This window comes from Candoia aspera, chromosome 1, assembly GCF_035149785.1.
Source record: "Candoia aspera isolate rCanAsp1 chromosome 1, rCanAsp1.hap2, whole genome shotgun sequence".
Classification (NCBI taxonomy): Eukaryota; Metazoa; Chordata; class Lepidosauria; order Squamata; family Boidae; genus Candoia; species Candoia aspera.
In genome coordinates, this window is record NC_086153.1 from 286,533,590 (window position 1) to 286,553,328 (window position 19,739).

Sequence of the window (19,739 nt, forward strand, 5' to 3'; positions counted from 1 at the left end):
ATTTATTCCTTTCTCAAGCAAAAATCCATTCTGAATAAATGACCTTGCAGGGGGAACCTCTCACTTCTGAGTCTTGCTAGCATGGTCTGTTTCTGTCATGAAAACTGAACACTTGATATTGAATTTGGTGCAGAAGCAAGCTCAAATGAGATAGTAGGGGTCCCAAAGGAGAAACAGACCTGTAACTGTTGAAATTAATGTAGGAGAAATCTCTCTTACAAACTTTCCCAAGAACTTGTTTGTTTATATTAGAGATCAGCACAGCCATCCTTTGAAGCACAGATTGTTTATTATGGTACCTGAGGTAGCAGAAGCAAAACCTAAAGAAGGGCAGGGATGAGATGCTGTTATACGGACTTTCACTAATTATAATATACATAGTATACATTGTATACATACTATATATGTAGTAATTGATTGGTTATAGCAACATAGTTTGATTGGATGTGCATGGTGATGAGGTAAGAATGATGAAGTCATAAGGTTGGCACTACAGAGAAAATAGCTCACTGAGTTAGGCAGTACTAATGTGTTACACTCTCTAGGCATCATCTCCAGTGGCCTTGCTTCCTAACTCTGTTCCCATCTCTCGGTGCCCTAATCAATGTTCTTTGTGTCTGAATGTTTATAACTGAGCTGATAGTTTATTTTCCCCAGGAAAACTGCATTTGGGGAGAGGGGAAATTATTTGACTTTCCTGACACCATTTTTCTATTGCATTAGTTTAAGGAGTCATTCACAACTGAAATCACTGTGCCAAATTTCCCTGGAGCTCCAATGGAACACAGATCACAGTGAATTAAACAACCAAACAAAAACAAAACATGGTTTTAAAAGGGGAAAGGTGATAACCAGATTGTTTTACAGCTTCAGTAGGAAGCCTCATTTGAAGGTCAGATGGATTTTTTCCAAGACAAGAAAAAAAAATAGTTGTGCTAGCTAGCAGCATGGAGTTAATTTAGCACTGCGGGATTAATTTATTTCTTGCTTCAATGTAATTAAGGCTGCAATTGTGTACTCACTTATCTGATAAGCCCAAGTGAAGTCAAATAGGGTTAGCTTCTTCTGAGCAAACATTTATTCCAGTGTAAAACTTCAGTCATATACATTTATATCTACTGAGTTAAGAAGTTTCTAGCAAAAATGTTTATTGAATTTATATAGCTGCCCATCTCACTTGCATTTGACTCTGAATTCCTAATCTCTGAAGTTTCAGTCCATACGCTAAAGAATAATTATTTAACAGTTTCCTAAGTAAATTTTATTTGCATATAGAAAGAATGTTGTACTAATAATAGATCCATAATGTTTAAAAGCATCCTGCTTAAAGCAAGATATATATTCTTGCTTGCTTGGGAACAGGTTACTAAAAATGTGCTGCATTTAAACATTTTACATTGCACTTAAACATATACTGTATTTCTATTTACTTTAAGGAGAACAGATTCTATGTATGAGAATGATGTGATGTTTCCAGATGGATAGCTCCTACAACAAATCAAGACATTATGCAGCAATTCCTGTTTTCTATCATAATACACTGTATGTATGTATGTATTTTGCAAAAAGGAAGAAGCATTGGGCAAATACATGACAGGTAACAATGGAAGATGACATCCGGATAGCACTATAGTTGCATGCTGAAAGATTTGACGGGAAATACCCTCAGGATTTTTCTTTTAATGTGCTTGGCTCTGTGTCTTCTTGTACAAACTAAAAGGGTTTCTTCATGGAGTTCATCAATTAAACAATACAAGTGAGATTACAAAGCAGCTAGTGCTATAGATGGGTTGATTTAATAAAACAGAAAGTTCTTGGTTATCTCTGAGGCACAAAAGCACAGAAATATTGTACTATTTATTGATTGATCAAATTTAGCCACTGCCCATCTCCCCCAAAAGAGGGACTCTGAAATATTGTACAATCCTGCCATACGGCCCACCAAGCTTCTACTGTTAATGCATATATTACAGGCTCATAACAGGCATTAGTCATCTCACTTCTCCTTTCTTTTGAATGAGTGACTCTGCTAAAAGCCACCAAAATCAGCTCCTCCTAATATATAGTATGGAGTTTGAAGGACAGCTCCATGGTGGCACATTACCAGAACTATTCAGCAAATTGTTTCTTGTGAAGAAGGGCAACTGTCAATGGAATGTTGAACATGGGGAACAAAACAGTACCACTGCAAAACAGACACCTCAACCCAGAGGAGGGGAGAAATGTGAGAAAGAGACTCTACATTAATTACGCTAGATATAAGTTGATCTGGAGAATTGCTTTAGCAGGCTTTCAAGATTCTGTTACCTTACACTACCAGTAGCAAAGATCTTTCCAGAAATCCAAGTGGTTCTTGTTTCCTGAGTTTGCCAGCCTCGCAGGGTTTGTCAGTAATCTTGAAAGCCACATGACTCTCTCATCAGAGAGCTATAGGCTCCTGTGTTCTGGACATAGAACATGGCTCCAACTCCAGAAATACAAGTTGCAGAGGCATTACGGCAGCAGAAAGCAGCAGAAAGATACACAGATTACAAACCTGAATAACAGAATTTGGAACAGGGTTTACCTCAACCAGAAATGGCTCTGCTGGCTGCTGATCTGCTGATTATAGTTTCCCTAGATGCCTGCTGGAGAAGTTTGGGGTGGAGGGAGCAGAGTACTGCTTCCTAATTTTCACTACTGAGTGTGTATTGCTCAGGGAGGGAAGGATGAAATTGGCAGAACTTACAAGCAAGTTGTGCTGCTTGCAGTTGGAGACTGGAATGCCAATAATGGAAATATTGAGGAGGAAAATGTAGTTGGATTCTATGGCTCTGGAAAGTGAAATGAAGCAGAATGACATCTTAAATTCTGCCAATCCAATGATTTCTTAATTGCTAACAGTCTTCCAACAACCAAAATGAGGCTTAAATGCATGGACATCACCAGATGGAGTGCATAGAAATCAAATTGACTGTATTATTGGGACAAGGAAGTAGAAGAGTAATAATAGCAAACACATGGCCAAGGCCTGACTGTGGAACAGATCACAAATTGCTCATGTGCAAATTCCAAATCAAACTAAAGCAGCAGAAGAAAGCCAACCAGTTTCCACAATATTATCTTGAGCATATACTCAAGAATTGCATTGACATCCTGAAACTCATTGATAGGGAAATGGAGCAACTGTGGAATGAAAGTTGTTAGGGAGGAACATAAAAAGAGTCCGTTGAAAACCAAGAAACAGAAGAAAGCAAACTGGATGTCGGAAGACATGGTAGAAATTGCCAAGAACAGAAGAGAAGCAGAAGCCAAGACAAAGATCTCAGGAAGGAATTTCAATGAGCTGATTGAAGAGACAAGATAGAAACACACAGAAAAACAAGGAAAGTCTATCAAAAGATCTCTGAATTCAGGAGGTTCCAACCTTAAACTGGTATGGTAAAAATGCCAATGGACAGATAGTAATTGATTCAAAGAAAATCAAGCAAAGATGGAAGTTTACTAAAATTCAGTACAGTAGAGATGTCAACATCCAAGATGCCTTAGAAGATATTCCTTATTTACAAGAGACTTTAGGACTAGAAGATGAAGTTAGATCAGCTCTCTATTCATTATCAAGACAGAAGGCTACAGGAATTGATGGACTATCTACAGATATATGGCAAGCAACGAAGAATTTTTAACGGTTCTAACTAAATTAATCCAGCAAATATGGAGAACAAGTGGCCAAATTGGAAGTGGTCAGTGAACACATCAATACCAAACTTAACAGAGTGTGCAAATTTGTGGAAGGATGTCAGGCCCAGCCCAAGAACAATGAAGAATCAGTCCAGCCAAACTTCAGTTCCTTATTTGCTCACACCGTATAGACACAAACTTGCCAGATAAAGCTACTCTACCTAACCTAAGGGGAAATAACCGGGGAAGGCTCTAGGGCAGAGCTAGTCTGAACTTCCTAGTCTTTCCATGTTCCATCTTGGGATTGTGTTTTCTCTTATCTTGCTCCCCTCCTTGGAATGTGCTTCCTTCCTGAGAACCAGGAACATTACTGAAGCCCACCACATCACCTCCCCCACCTGAGACACATTCCATCACAAAGGATGACCTGCCCTGAAACAAGAAAAAGTTATGTGTAATTGTCAAGGTCAACATTTTTTTCTCTTTGTGGTCTGTCAGGCTTTGGGCACATAGGCAGTTGCAGAGGAAACAAAAAAGAAGTTTAAGCTCCTTAAAACTGCTTGCAAACTGGCATGTAGGTTTCAAAAGGAAGAAGTACAAAAGAAAACAGAGCAGGTAGACAGAAAGAGGGAGGTTTTCTTCTCAATTTGGCAGGAGATGCTGGTGGAGTGAGAGGTGATTGGATGTGCAATGGTTGGGAGAATGAGGAACCAGATGACCTCCATGGAAAACTGGAAAGGAGACTGAGACAGCTGAAGCCAAATAAGGAATCTGGAAAAAAGTCAGCAGAAAGGAAAATGCAGTCTGGACTCAAGACGATGGAGAGCAAATTTGAAGAGGTTCAGGTGCTAGCTAACTGGGCAAGGCTGTGTTAAGAAGAGAAGTTGTTAGCATTCTTAAGTCTGTGCTGAAGATAAGTAAGTGTGGGAGGAGACAGAAACTATCAGCTAAGTGTTTGTCTCGTAAAGTGAGTAGAAATATACATCCTTTAGTTAAGATTTGGTAGTACACTGTATAGCTATACTTATTAGTATACATATTTATGCTTGGTCATGATAGACAGACAGACAGACAGATACTGTAGATAGATAGATACTGTAGACACTGATCCATCAAAACTGTTGTAAATATACTTTATATTAAGTTTGTATAGCTATAAACAGCACTGTATCCATTTCTTAACTGCATGTGTGTGTTGGCTTCATTCCTCTCCAAATCTCGAACAAAACTATAGTACAGTATGCTTAATTTCAAATGCTTAGGATCATCCAATACAGATTTATTTTTATTTATTTATTTTTCAAATTTAATTACCCCCATCTCCCCCAAGAGAGGGACTCTGGGCAGTTATTACAGCCCTACACAGAAAGGGGGATGTCAGATGTTCAAGCTGGCTTTAGCAAAGGCTAAAAAGAACAAAATACTTTATTGCTGATGTATGTTGGATAATTGACAAAGCCGAAGAATACCAAAAAGAGGTTATTATATGCTTATTAATTATAGAAAGGCCTTTGACTGTGTCAACTGTGTCAAGCTGTGGAATGCGCTTAGGAAAATGGGAATCCCAGAATACCTGTCTTCAGGCAAAATTTATGCACAATACAGGAAGCAAGAGGCTGGATGGAACATGGTGAGACAGACGGCGTGCAGGTTGGCAAAGGAGTGAGACAAGGCTGTATATTGTATATGTATTTATTCAATCTGTATGCTGAATATATATTGAAGGAAGCTGGAGCATGGTACTAAAATTGGGGAAGAAACATCAGTGACCTGCACTATGCTGATGACATTCATCCGATAGCTGAAAATGCAAATGATTGTAATTTCTATAACGGAAGTCAAGGAGCACTGTGAAAAAAATGGGACTAAAAGACCAAGATAATAGTCTAACAGGTGCAACAAGCAGCCTTATAATTAACAATGAAGACATTGAAGGTTCTGCCTTTTAGGATCATCAGCAGTAAAGGAATCAGCAGTTGGTAGAGTAACTTTGAGGGCCTGGAAAAGATATTCAGATGGTGAGGTGTGTCTATACCTACAAAGATCAGAATCATGCAGGCAATGGTTTTTCTGTGACACTGTATGGAAGTGACAGTTGGACTTTCAAGAAGCAGGATAGAAGAGTATTGATGCTTTTGAGATTTGGCCCTGGAGAAGACTCCTGAGAATACTATGGATTGTCAAGGGGGAAAAAATATCCTAGAACAAAACAATCCAGAGTTCTCAATCAAGACACAATGACCAGGCTCAAATTAGCATATTTTGGACACATGATGTGAAGACCTAGTGTTCCCAGCATTATAAAGTTGAGAGGAATGAGAAGATGACGACCAGAAATAAGGTGGATGGACCCAATTAGAGCAGTGATGGATCAACTATTGGAAGACCTGAAGGACCAGGTTGGGGACAGATCATCCTGAAGAAAATCTTTGTGGTTTATTTATCTTATTTTTCAAATTTTGCCACCACCCATCTCCCCCGAAGAGAGGGACTCTAGGCAGTTTACAATAAAACTGACACATTAAAACAATAACCATAAATAACATCTAAAAAATAAATACAATTACCAGATATAAATATAAAAGTAACAATAAATATAAAATCCAAGTGGCCATAAGAGATCTAATTCAGTGAGGAATTTTGTGCTGGTACGTATGCATGGAGGATGGAGAGAGAGTTCATTCTTTTGACAGATCCTCTTTCACCAACACAATTGTTGTTGCTGTTGTGAGCTGCTCAGAATTGTTTTAAGATTTATTTAGTTTTCTATCCCACCTTTATTATTTTTATACATAACTCAAGGCGGTGAACATACCTAATACCCCTTCCTTCTCCTATTTTCCCCACAACAACCACCCTGTGAGGTGGGTTGGGCTGACAGTGACTGGCCCAAGTTCACCCAGCTGGCTTTCATGCCTAAGGCTTGCTGATGTATGCTACTTCACACTGAACAAAGGTTTAATATTTAACATAAAAAACAAAACAAAACAAAACAGAAAATAGATTAGGTTCAGGTCTATAAATGTAAACCAATAAAGGTCTTGAGTGGTCATAGACATTGTTTTCTGGGTGATCACCAGTGAATTGTACCAGCAAATAATTTCACAGGTCCTTTCTAATGATGGCCCCAAAGTGATGAGATGTTCTGGTTGCTCTGTCAAACACCCTCCTTGACGGTTTTCACTTAATTAAGTGAGACTTTTTAGGGAGGTTGATTGTATTGCTAGAATATATTATTTTACAATCAGAATGCAAAAACCACCATTACAAAACCTCAGATATGTGATTCTGGCCCTCTCCCCACCATCCAAGAAGCTAGCCCCGTAAATCCTATCATTTTAAGAAAGAACAATGGAAAATGCCACAAATCCTTACATGAAAAGACTGAGAGAACTGGAAATGATGTTACAGAAGCCTTTTTATTTATTTCATTCTATTTATGAAGCTGCCCATCTCACAAAGTGACTCTGGACAGCAAACATGATTTAAAAACATCCATATAAATAACAATTAACAAAAAGAAATACTGTTACAGAGTACAGTCTTCAGAGCTAAGGATACAAAAGGTTTTCAGAAGACTGAAAAGACTTGTTGCTGTTCCAGAAGAATCCAGAATACTTAAAAAATAACCTGTTCCAAGTCTGCCATATTTTAATCCAAGGTTGCAGAATTAGAAGTTTTATGTCCAGTGGGATCTGCAGGTTGTGTCAAAAAATATCAGGATGGTGGTTGAGACAAGATGGAAGCTCCATTCCTTTTTTACATGTGTGCAACGTGTGTGCTGCACATTAAGAAGGACTGTGGTTTTGATTGCAGTTGTAACCATCTTGACCCCTCTGCAGACTTCCATGTTTACAAGTGAGCCCTGAAAACTTTTCTTGTGAATACCAGAGCATTAACAAAAGTCTTTATTGCACTGAAAATTTTAATGGAACTGAAGCATTAGATACATACTGGGAGAAATTACATAAACTATATTTTAATTTTATATTTAACCTTAGTTTTCATCCTGCCAAGACTGCTCTTGAGAATGTGTCTCCTATCATGTCATTCAAAGGCCAAGTGTGACCTTCAGCTCAGAAAGTCTTTATTGGTTTGGTAGATCATATCATACCAAAGTTTTGATTCTAATTTGTGTGTCTTCAGCGCAATGTATATATTTGCCAAATCCATAATTACCATGTTCCCCCAATAATCCAGTTCACAATTTAAACTAGTAAGATTTCATTACACATTTATCAGTAAAATTCAACATTCACATACTTATTAAAATATTTCTTATGAAAACTGAATTGTAACTGTACAATTTGATATGAATTACATACAGTACAATGAAAACCAAAATATTGCATATTATAAATTCTAATGTTGCCAAAATATAAATTGTATACAGCCAGCATCTCAGTCCATGAGTCCAGATAGTTCTAGGCTTAGGGAGGGGCTACAACTTGCATTCTCAATGTTCAGCAATGTAGTGTGAGTCCTGGGAAGAATTAGAGCTACAGTGCTTTTAACTTTTGAGAAGGTAGATGGCTGAAACAACTTCATAATGTGCCATAACACATTGCTAAATGTACTTCTGGTAATGTGAATATTTACAGTACAGATACAAGGAAGTTGAAAAAAACACAGTAATTCTGAACAATGCATTGCAATGAAAAATATGATGTTGAACAACAAAGTTGTTCTACAAGAAACTGTACAGGTCAGGCCACAGAATAGAGTTACATTCTTCACAGTCAGTCATCTTGCTGAAGTAATTATTAAAACCCATGGCCATCATTGTGTACATCATTTAGTTAAGGCATATATACATAAGTGTGAACCATGAAATCTTCAGTTTAAATGGCTGATTCCTTATGGACCTTTAATATGTAAATATTTTATTAGGCACTTCTGCCAGTGGAAGGAAGGAAGGAATTAAAGCTAAGGTCCCACAAGAGGCAGTCTCTGTGAATAGGACAGATGAAACTTAGAAGATACATGGGATGCAAGTATATGCATGTGTGCACAACATAAAAACACATATAGGCAATTCCCACTTGAGATATACTTGTTGAGGTGCAGATGTGCCCCAGTTTGCATTTAACATGTGTGTGCAAGCCCTGCTCATATAATTTACCTTCTATATAATATACAGGTAAAATAAATGCATGGTGACATTTTAGTCTGTGCATGGGGGTGTAGATTGTGAAAAGCAGAAGAGGGTCACTTTTGCACGTGGTCCTGAGAGATCATTTAGGGATTCATATTACAAAGAGAGCTTAAATAGGAATTGTAGACACAGGATCACACTATTTGTTTATTATCCACAGAAAGAAATCTTGGCTCTGCTGGATCTAAGGCAAGGTAAAAGCTAAATCAGCCACACACTTCATGTAGTTTTGTGCATTACGCTAAGTTTGAAGTGATTTGAAGCCAGTAAGGTCAACTGTTGCAATGGCCATGTTAAGGTAAATTATGGGAATGAGACTCAGTGGTAATGAGGGCTCATTTATTCATTCAAGACATGCTTTTTCAGACAACTGATTAGAGCTGGATTTTCCCAAAATAATTTAAGCCAAAAAATGAATGCATATGGAATCAATGCTTGTAACCATAAATGTTACATCCACCCTGCCCTCTGAAATAATAATGTAGGGGTGGAATTCTCCCCCCCCCCCACACTGGGGCATCTGTTCCTGGCACCTGAGGGCCATAGGGAATGTGACAGTTGTGCTGGGACAACAGCAGAGTCTGTGAGATGAAAATTTCAGCCCTTTTTCCAATGGGGAGGATGGTGGTCCAGGGAGGGAGGAACGTAAAAGTGGAACAAAGGGCCTCCCAAAGCATTAACACATCGATTTTAAAATTTAATTTTACAGATTACTGAAAGTGAATTACAATGGTATGGTCCCTCTAGGAAGCTGCAAAAATAGGTATGGGAATTGTATACTGCCTGAAGGTTGTCTACCATTGATGCAGAAGTATAATATTTTAATTAATGACTAAAACTTTAAATGACCAAAATAATGTCTGTGAAATATAACAATGGAGCAAGGTACAGTTTATTTTAGTGTGGCATAAAAAATATGTGGCTTCAGGACAACAGGAAAAACAAATTTGACAATTTTGGCATATTAAAACAAAACGTGCTTTAAGTTCACTTATTTAGACAGCAAACTCTTGATATTTTCACATCAATGCACAACATGTTGCTAGCCACAGAAAGAGGCTGATCTTGAAGGTATGACTATCTTAGGTCTAATAACTCGTGATTTTTATTCTTTGCAGAACTTTAAAAAGGTGATAAGGAAACTATTGATCTTGTTACTTTTTACAAATACATTTTAATATGAAACATTAACCTGAATTACTGTATACTTTATATACACAAATATCTAACACTATAATTGAATACTACATCAATTTCCCAGGAGGACATTTTTAATACAATCACATTTATTTTCAGTAAAAGCACACTTGTTTCTAATTATCCTAAGAAAACATCACGTAACTTAAATTTACTCAATAGTAGAAATAGAAATTAGGTTTTAGTTTCTGATGTATCAAGTTTATGAAATGACTTTGGGTTTTATTTTCTGGCAGGTGAAAACAAACCCTGCATTGAAAAAAAAGCCAGATTCATCACTGAGCTGAAATGCAAAAAATGTGCAAAATAAATAATGGCAATACATTAAAAAAACAAAACAAAAACAATTTAACACAGGAAATAAAAACAACTTCTAAGCAAACCAATAATCAAATGTAGCCCACAGTATGCTTTATCAAATTGCATTGTCTGAAATCCATGTGGCTGTCAAACTGGTGCTATTACCAGTCTCTAAATTTGCCCACAAAGATAGCCAGAGTATCTAAATTGTTTGTATTATGATGGCATACAATATGCAGTTAATGTAATTAATTGGATGCCTTCTCTCCATATTGATTAGTTGTTTACCTATACTAAAACTGCTTCTTTCACTTGGCTCACAATTATACAAACATGAGACAATATAAGAGTGTCTCCTTCTAAGATCTACCACTCTACTCACAGTATGCCTTAGACTGCCATATATTAGCTGTTCTGTTACTCATGGAAGAAAAAAAAAAACTTAGACCCAGTAGGCATAAGCTTTTTTTGGACCTAAACTTTTGAATTTCAAACACTGAAAATCTCAAGGTTTTAAAAGTTGGCTGGGAATGTAGTGAGCTATGCATGCCACAATGTCAATCCAGAGTTTTATAGATTCATTATGGGGCTGTTTAAGCACTGTGCATTCATCGTTCTAGGTATCACATAAGTTCAGTGCCAACAGGAGAAGAGGCTCCCTATTCAGCTTCATCTCTTCTAAGAGTTAGTGGTTCTACATCAACACTCCAATTATTCTGTGCTGACAAATCTGACATAACCAGCTATATGTTCGATGTGAGCTCTTTCAGATCTAGCATTGGAAAGTGCTAGATGAAAACCAGGGACTTCCTGCATAACCCTTTTGTGCATGTAACAGAATGCACAGGTTCATTTAAAAATCCGCTGTAAGGGATTTTTGGCAAGCAAGCAGACTTGTTTACTTCATAAAATGTAAAGTGGAAAGGAATATTTTATTGCAAATAAAGCTAATTATAATGTATGATTATGATCCAGTGACTGAAAATTAGTGACTGCAAAGACCAGACTGAATTTTGGTCTTCACATGTCCAGATTAAACTATTAAGAAGAACTCTACCAAGTCTTACTTTAATCAATAAAATTGAAGCATGCCTATCAATAGCAGAATTCCAAAAACTTGTGATAGTGCTTGTGCATGTATTATTTCTTGAAACAATTTCAATATAATGTTCATTTAGAAGGACAGTTTGCTCCACTTACAAAAGTAAGAGCTATTTGATCATTTGTCTCCAAAATTCTAGAGAAAATGTCAAAGTACTTACAGATTTAACCAGACTTTTCTTAACATTTCAAATGTGGTTTTGGTAATATTAAAATAAACTCAGACATTAGGAAAAATATGATTTTTTTTAAAGTAGTGTCGACAACATGATGGATAATTCAAATTCAAACTACCATGCTAGTGATGGCACGTGCAAAATAAATTTGCTAAAAATGGCAAAACTAAGAAGTCAAGCTGTTTTCACAGCAACTTATTTTTGTTGCCCAGTGATATAAGTTATAAACCCTCTTACTTCAAAATTTGCTCTAAGAAGCAACTCTATACCAATTACCAGACTTTACTTTGACTTGGTCACCTTTCTTGCAGCTAAAATACTGTATTCCTACACAATATTGAGAACAATGGATTGCTGCAGATCAGTGCAGTTCAGTATATCCTTTGGTCCAATTTACATGTAACACCATCTCTTATTTTAAGTATTAAAAGAAGACAGACACTGAATGACCTAGCAATAGAAAAAGTAGGAATACTACTTATTTCCTAATGATAACTGGAATTACTGATTACCAAATTGTTGGAAAAAAGAGACACAGACTTTCATTTCCAGTAAAAATGGCCAATCCTATTTTTGCAGTTCCTCTTGGAAATATCTCTACACAGGCATTTTCAACACTTGTGTTTCATGGCAAGCTGCAGAGGGGAAAAAGAAGAGAACATATTAATAATTTATTTGCAATTCTAGTCACAACTTTGACTTCTTAGGATTTGAAAATGCTGAAAGGAGAATGCAAATGCTTGTCCACAGAACTGTAATGAGAATTAAACTTTCTCTTGCTGTGAGAAATCTATACTGCCTACTATATTAAGAGTTGATGTTACCAGCTCTAAGGCATCTAATTGGGTTTACTCTGTTTGAATGGCACTTCAAACATGCTGAAAATTAATTAGGATAAAGGAAGATACATTATTAATATACTAAACAATACTGAAGTGCTATTTAAAAACACACTGACTGCTAGATATTTTACAGCCAATTCTAAGTTTTAAAGAAACACTATACTGAAGATATGAAGCACAGTGTTCCTTCTTTCTTGTACAAGCGCAGAGCTAATGAACTGTGGTTGAGTAATCTGACCAAATTGAAAATGCAAATTACATCCAACTCTGTGGTGCAAACCTAGTTCAAACCACAGTTTCAGGTTCTGGACCACACTGTTCATAAAGTAAGTAAGGACTCAATCTCTTGTGTGCAAGGTGAGGAGAAAACATTTTGTCACAATCACAATTTCCCAAACTATCCTTTGGAGGATGTTCTGAATGCAGTCATCAAAGGAGTCCTAAATATGGCCAGATGTGATCAACATTTTCTTAGCAAGGTTGCCAATGCTGCAAGCAATAGTGATAGAAACATAATATACTGTGTTCAACTATTTTAATATTTGACCTTAGGAGTAGACCTGGAGTATTTTCAGAGTAGCAGTAAAAGCTGAAATGATGCTTCCTATAATTACCAAATCTGTACCACGGAGACAGTATCATTTGACCTTCTACTTCCATATTGTCTATGTTGCCTGGTATACCTTTTTAAGGCAGAATCCTTTCTATCCATTCCTGGAATTATCAGGTATCAATACGTGGACTTACTGTGAGGTACCTTTCTGACCACCAACAGGTGAGTCAACTCTTTTCTGTCCTGTTGGCTCCATCTTCAGGTGAATGAGAATAAAACTGGGTCATTTGTAGGCTAACCAAGAACCATTCCCACCTGCCACAATATCTTTCTTTTCTTTTACTCAGAAAATCTTTGAAATACCAGAGTAAATAGCAAGTAAACAGCTGCATCTTTCAATTAGCAGCCTCAATTATATTGGCAAAGGAACATCTGGCTATTTTGGGATGCACACAGCAAAGCTTATTCTTGAGAGGTGCCAAGAAATATCTCTCACCACATCTCTGCTTAACAGCAAAATTAACTTGACATGTAGCCACCTACTATAGAGCAATCCAACATCTCATCACAACATTTAAAGAGTGCAGTTAGAAGTTTAGGATGTCTCAAAGCATTTTTGCCATTTCTTTTGAAGCAAGGCTTTTAGACAGATTATTGTATTAAAGAAAAAAAAATGAAAACAATTCCTTTACTTAAATTCTTTTTTTCCCAGTACAGGATTACTTTCAGGCACTTCACACATAAATTTGATACCACTATATAAGCCAATAATTTGTATAAATAACTGACTTCTGCAACAAAGATTCTGAAGTCATTTCAAAGTGCCCAAAAGTAAACAAGAGCTGGAATAATTGGTTTCTTTCATCAGAAGGGGGTGGGAGGTGGAATAGAATGAAGCACCGGAACTCATTCTTTTTCTTTTAAATAGTATTCAGTTCTTAGTTATAGAAAAACTCGAACACAAAATAAAATTATCTTGGACATGTTTATTAAGCCAGCTCATGTCCACATCATAGTATGCAAACATTTTAATTTCAATAACTCTTCGCCAGGCAAATTGACAAGGCAATACAAGGCAAGTACAAAACAAAATAATGGGAAAGAGGTTGGTGTTCAAGCCATGGCTGGGTCAGTTACAGTCTGAGATGATCCCTACCATAAAAGTTGGGGAAGTCCTAGACGCAGCCTGACATTTGCATCTGATGATAACTAATTTGCCTATAGAATTCTCTAAGACAACAAATGATACAGGCACACCTTGAATCCCATTCCCATGTATTTCTCCCTCAGTTTTCTTGCCAAAAGCCTGGACACAGTTTAGACCTCATGTCTAAAATTGGCTTTTCTTAATTTCTTTTGATACTTTGTGACTTTAAAATGAATAGAAATAACATAGCTTCAATATTTGAGTTATCAACTGTGTGATGTGCTTCAAATAATCTGCATCTTAAAAAATGTTCTAGAATATTTAGACACCTTGAATGCTTTTCTCCAATATATACCCATAACTAAAATTATAGGAAACAAATAGGTATTTATTTGGAAACGAAACTCTTGCTTCATAATTCTGTATTTCAGCTAACAATATAGTATGCACTAGTACTGTTCTTTACTATCTAAAGCCACCAAACATTTGTCTAGTCCTATTTTAATTATGGTTACTCAAACATAATGTGGATTTACTTCCAAGTAAATATGATTTGCATTGCAATTAATATAATTCTGGGGGCATCCAGAGAATAGTCTTGACGTATGTATTTTGACAGATCTGAGTGCAAATATCAAACAATGTATGCAAGAACAGTTGTCTAGTGAAGAAACCAACAATATGGGGAAAAGCTGAGATATGTCAAACATGAATACTGGTTGGAAACAACATAAATGGATCGGGTTGTAGACAGAATCTGTTGTTATACTATATGTCACATTTAAATTAATTCAACAGGATTTCTCTTTATAACTCCCCAGATGAATTCACAACTCTCCAGAACAGCTTCCCACCTCCCTGATATTAAAGGAAAAATGGGTAGAAGAAAGGGCAAAATTATGTCCCTTCCATTCTGGTAGCTGAAACTGCTTCTGCTAATGGAAAGATACAGTTGGGTTCTACTCTAAGTGCTTAAGAAGAAGATTCTTTGGGGATAAGAGTATGGGAAACAAGGCTGAATAGGTGACACGGAAACTAGGAAAACTAATCATAAATTAAACTAGGAAATTACTAGGGAAGATAGTAATAGATAGGTCTTTTCTTCTCTGAAAGGATGGCCTCGTCACATAGGCCAATGAAATATAAGGCTGAAGGGCATACAGGGGCCATATAGCAAAAACAAACCCATCATTTTGCACTCCAGAAGGATTCAATTTATCCACTATGTTTTATTATATGAATAACTAGTAATTCTAGATGCTTGAAGAATATCAAGTTACACATTTTTAACCCTGGCTATTTTTTCATAATATTAATTCTATTATTAAAATGTTGACACTTGCCAGTGAATGCTAATTCTATCTCTAGCCATCTAAACACCTGCCATTCTGCTTGAGGAGCTGTCATCTCATCACCAATGCTTATGATTCAGACTTAGCTGTAAATATTAAAGGTTCAAGACAAAGCACAGCTCTTACTTAGCGACAATGGAAAGTTTTTAATTAATAGTATCCCGACGTATGAAGATTTGAAAGGCCTGTATACCTTTTTGACCAAAATAGAAATACATGTTTGTTTATTCAATAATGTCTGTTCTAAGAAAAGGTTTTATATGCAAGGTCAAGGAAAGAAAAAAAGGCCATGCACACATTAAATAAATAAAAAACCTGCTGCTTTCTATAAAAGAATCTTGAACTGTTTTACAGCTATTTAGCTGCAACCATGAATCCTGAGAGAATGATTATTACTTCAAAGTTATTAATGGAAACAAGAAACTCCAAGTTTAAAAATCATATTCTCTAAAAAAAAGTGAGTATTCATCCAGGGAAAAAATAAAATAATAAAAAAGAAAAAGAAAAGAAAAGAAAAACTGGAGTTCTTAGAATATGTTAGAAATAGATACTTAAAGGAACTAGCAGAGCGGAACCACTCTTGATAGTCTTTGAGAATTCCTAGAGGACTCATAAAGTTCCAGAAGACTGGAAGAGAGCAAATATTCTTATTTTTTAAAAAGGGGAAGGAGGAGAGGCTAGGAAACTACAGATTTGTCAGCTTGAAGCCTACATTGGGCAAGATCTTTGGACATATTATCAAGCAGGAGACAGCATGGGCTTGCTGCAAACAAAATTGTACCAGATTAACCTTATCTCCTTCTTTAATTGTTACTAGCTTAGATCTTGACATTACCCTAGACATAGTATACCTGGACCTCAGCAAAGTCTCCATCAGAGCACCTTACCCATACTCTCCTTAATAGAACTGTAAAATATGGGCTAGATGATACTTGTGTTATATGATTCAAAGTTAGCTGAATGACTACACCCAATAAGTGCTTGTTAATGCCTTCACTTCAGCTTGGAGGAAAGTATTGAGAGGAGGGTCACAGGTCCCTGTCCTGTTCAATATTGCAATTAATGACTTGGATGATGGAGGTGAAGGGATGCTGCCAATGGCACAATACTAGGAAGGATAGTTAATACTTTAGACGAGAAAGAAAAGAACAAACAGCTCCATACAGGTTTGAACAGTGGGTTGGAATGAATAGGATAGAGTTTACACAACATGTAATTCAATTTTGGAATTCATTACTGTAAGATGTGGTGCTTGCTACCAGCTTGGCTAGCTTCAAAAAAGGGTTGGACCAATTAACGGAAATCATGGGAATCAATGGCTATTAGCCCTGATGGCTGTGTGATTACCTCTGAAGGCCATCTGCTAGGAGACTAGTGGGCATCCTTGTGCAATTGATTGGCTACTGTGAAAACAGACTGGTGGACTAGATGGGCCATAGGTCTGATCCAGCAGGGCACTTCTTATATTCTTAAAGACAGAAATGTGAAGTTCTACATCAGGGTGGCAAAAATGTAAGGCATAAGAATTGGCTTGGTAGTAGAGCATGTCAAAGGAATCTGAGTGTCCAGGCTGATTAAAAATTAAACATGAGTCAGTAATGTGATGCAGCCGCTAAAGAGGGAAATGCTATTAACAGGGACACAGAGTTGAGATCATGGGAAGTAACTGTTCCACTTTGCTCAGTCCTGGTCAGACACCATTTGAAGTATTGTGTCCAGTTCTGGAACCATGGTTCAAAAGGGTCAGTGACAAGTTGCAACAATTTTGAAGGACAGCTACCCTGAACCATAAACTAAGCCCTATGAAGAACAATTAGAGGATCTGTATAGGTTTAACCAACGGAAATGATGACTGAGGAGCGATATGACAGAAGCTTCAAATATCTGAAGAGTTATCACGCAGAGGTGGCAGTGGACTTATTCTGTATTGACCAGATGTCAGGACAAGAACCAATGAGTTAAAAGTACAAGGGAATAGATTCAGGCTAGACATTAGAAGGACCATCCTGATGTATGATAACCATTAGAATGGGCTGCCACATGTGTAGTAAGCAGGGCTGCAACTGGGGGGGGGGGCAAGCAGGGCATGTGCCCTGGGTGCTGTGCTGGGGGGCACCAAAATGGGCGTGGAATCCATGTTTGCCCCAGGTGACACAGACCCTAGTTGCAGCCCTGATGTCTTTGCTGCTAGAGATTTTCAAACAGATGCAGATAGTCATTTGTCAGAGATGCTCTACTGGATCCTGTACTAAGCAGGGGGTTGGATTAGATTTCCTCTGAGATATCTTCCAGCTCTATCATTCTTTGAAAATGTAATGCAGTACAATGAAATGAAATGCTTGATATTTGTAAGCACTGTTAGATAAGTTCTTTAGAATAATATGAGAAGCAAGAATTATTTTAAATAATTCTAATACTCTATCAGCATTAGACAATGAATGCAGCAGGAAAAATCCTGGTTTTTTTAATTGATTGTAAACCAAAATAATTATTTTGCAATGGCAACCTTCTCTTTCCGGTGCCAAGTATAACCCAAAGAAGTGACAATCTAGAATCGTAGTGAAGAAATTACTGCCTTCTTTGGAGTTCCTTGGTTACAGTCTATAATATAGCACTGAATGCAGCATAGAAAACAACGTAACAATAAATGAAATGAAGAATGCTATAAAATGAAAGAACATGCAAATTATTACAACAATAGAAACAGAAAGAAAGGAACAGCAGTGTACTTAGATTTAAACCCAGACCTATTCATGATTTAAATTGCTCCATAAAAATGTTCTCAGTCAGTAACAGTATCTCATAAGGCCTACAGAGTGGGTATCTCTATTGCCCCATTCCTCAGGAGTCCTATTACTCATTGTGAAGCAGTGATTTTTAAACTGTACTCTGGGGAGTCTCAGGATCATAGGAGTGGCCCCTTAAATGAGGATAAATAAGAGTAGATAAGTTTCCTTAAAAGAGAGCATATTCAGCACCAATCAGCTTTCCCTAGAGCAGACAGCTGCTGAGATACTGAATGGTTTTCATATTAAATTCTCATTTCAAATAGGTCAACTTTATGTCCAAGAGCCGATCCATTTTCAGATGACAACTGCAAGTGTGTTCAAGAACAGGTCCAATGGATCCACAGGCTCAATGGTGTTTCCTGACTTTCAAGTCAAGGGGGAAATTCTTAAAAGCAATGTGATTTGATGTGGAGCCACATCAGCTGATCTTAATGCTGAGCAAGGAGTATCTAATACAATATTATATTTCCCAGTGCTAACTTAACAGGTTGGACCTTGAATGTGTCATGGCTCTTTTATACAACTGTTTGGCACTTTCCAAAATTCTATTAATAAAAAAATGAAGGCAATATTTGAAAATATTTCATATCAATATTAGATATCTCCTTGTAACCTGATTCACACTTAATATTATTGTCTTATATTATTGTCTCTTCCCTCAACTGAATTTTATTCCTTTCATGAGCATTTATGTGAACAGAAAAACAAAAAATAAATATGATAATAAAAATGTAAAGAAATACCTTGTGTGCAGTTTCTGCAAACTGCTGAGCACTGTTTTTCATGTCCTCTGTCTTTTCTTCAGCTCGACTTAATCTTTCACCACGCTCATTCAAAGCCTGGCTTGCTTTTTGTACTGCACTTGTCACACTGTCTGCTGCTGAATGTAGTATGCTGTTACCTGCAACACATCACACACCGTTAGAATGCAATGTGTATTTTCCTGAAACATGCAGAATAGCAAAATCTGTGTGAGATTATGGATGGAAAATAAAATATTTTTTAACCTTACCTGATGCAGTTGGCTTTGTTGGCAGTAAATCTAACAAAGCTGGGTTTAATACTATCTAGGGACAGAATGTTTGTCATCCATCCCATATGATGAAATCATATAGGTTGGCCTTAAAATGAAATGAAATGAAATGAAATGAAATAAAATAAAATAAATCAAATGAGGAATAGTGGATTATTATTAGGAACACCTCTCTATTCTTTACTAAATTCTACCGCTGCATTATATCCAACAATCATATATTGTATTTTCCCTCTTCTCACACTTACCAGTTTTCAAGTTTTCATCATATAATTCCTCAGCACAGTAAATTTCTATGCAGAAGCCCAGATGTGCTAAATGTTTACCCCAAGATAAGTGGATATAGGATTTCCATAACGTTAAAAAATTGAGCTAATCTTTATTTCTATGAAGTATAATCTTGAGCTAACATTTGTATCAGAAAACACTCTTTG

At 36.7% G+C, this 19,739-nt stretch overlaps 1 protein-coding gene across 2 annotated transcripts in view; it reads right to left on the reverse strand.

The window, feature by feature from the left end:
• Nucleotides 1–7,920: 7,920 nt before the first annotated feature.
• Nucleotides 7,921–19,739, reverse strand: part of STXBP6 (syntaxin binding protein 6) — a 112,842-nt gene continuing 101,023 nt past the window's right edge. For both annotated transcript variants that reach the window (XM_063289999.1, XM_063290000.1), the window contains exons 5-6: nt 19,016–19,173; nt 7,921–12,224 (exon numbers count right to left, since the gene is read on the reverse strand). In XM_063289999.1, coding sequence (XP_063146069.1) covers nt 12,201–12,224; nt 19,016–19,173 — 182 coding nt within the window. In that variant the 3' untranslated portion in view covers nt 7,921–12,200. The remainder of the gene's footprint in view (nt 12,225–19,015; nt 19,174–19,739) is intronic.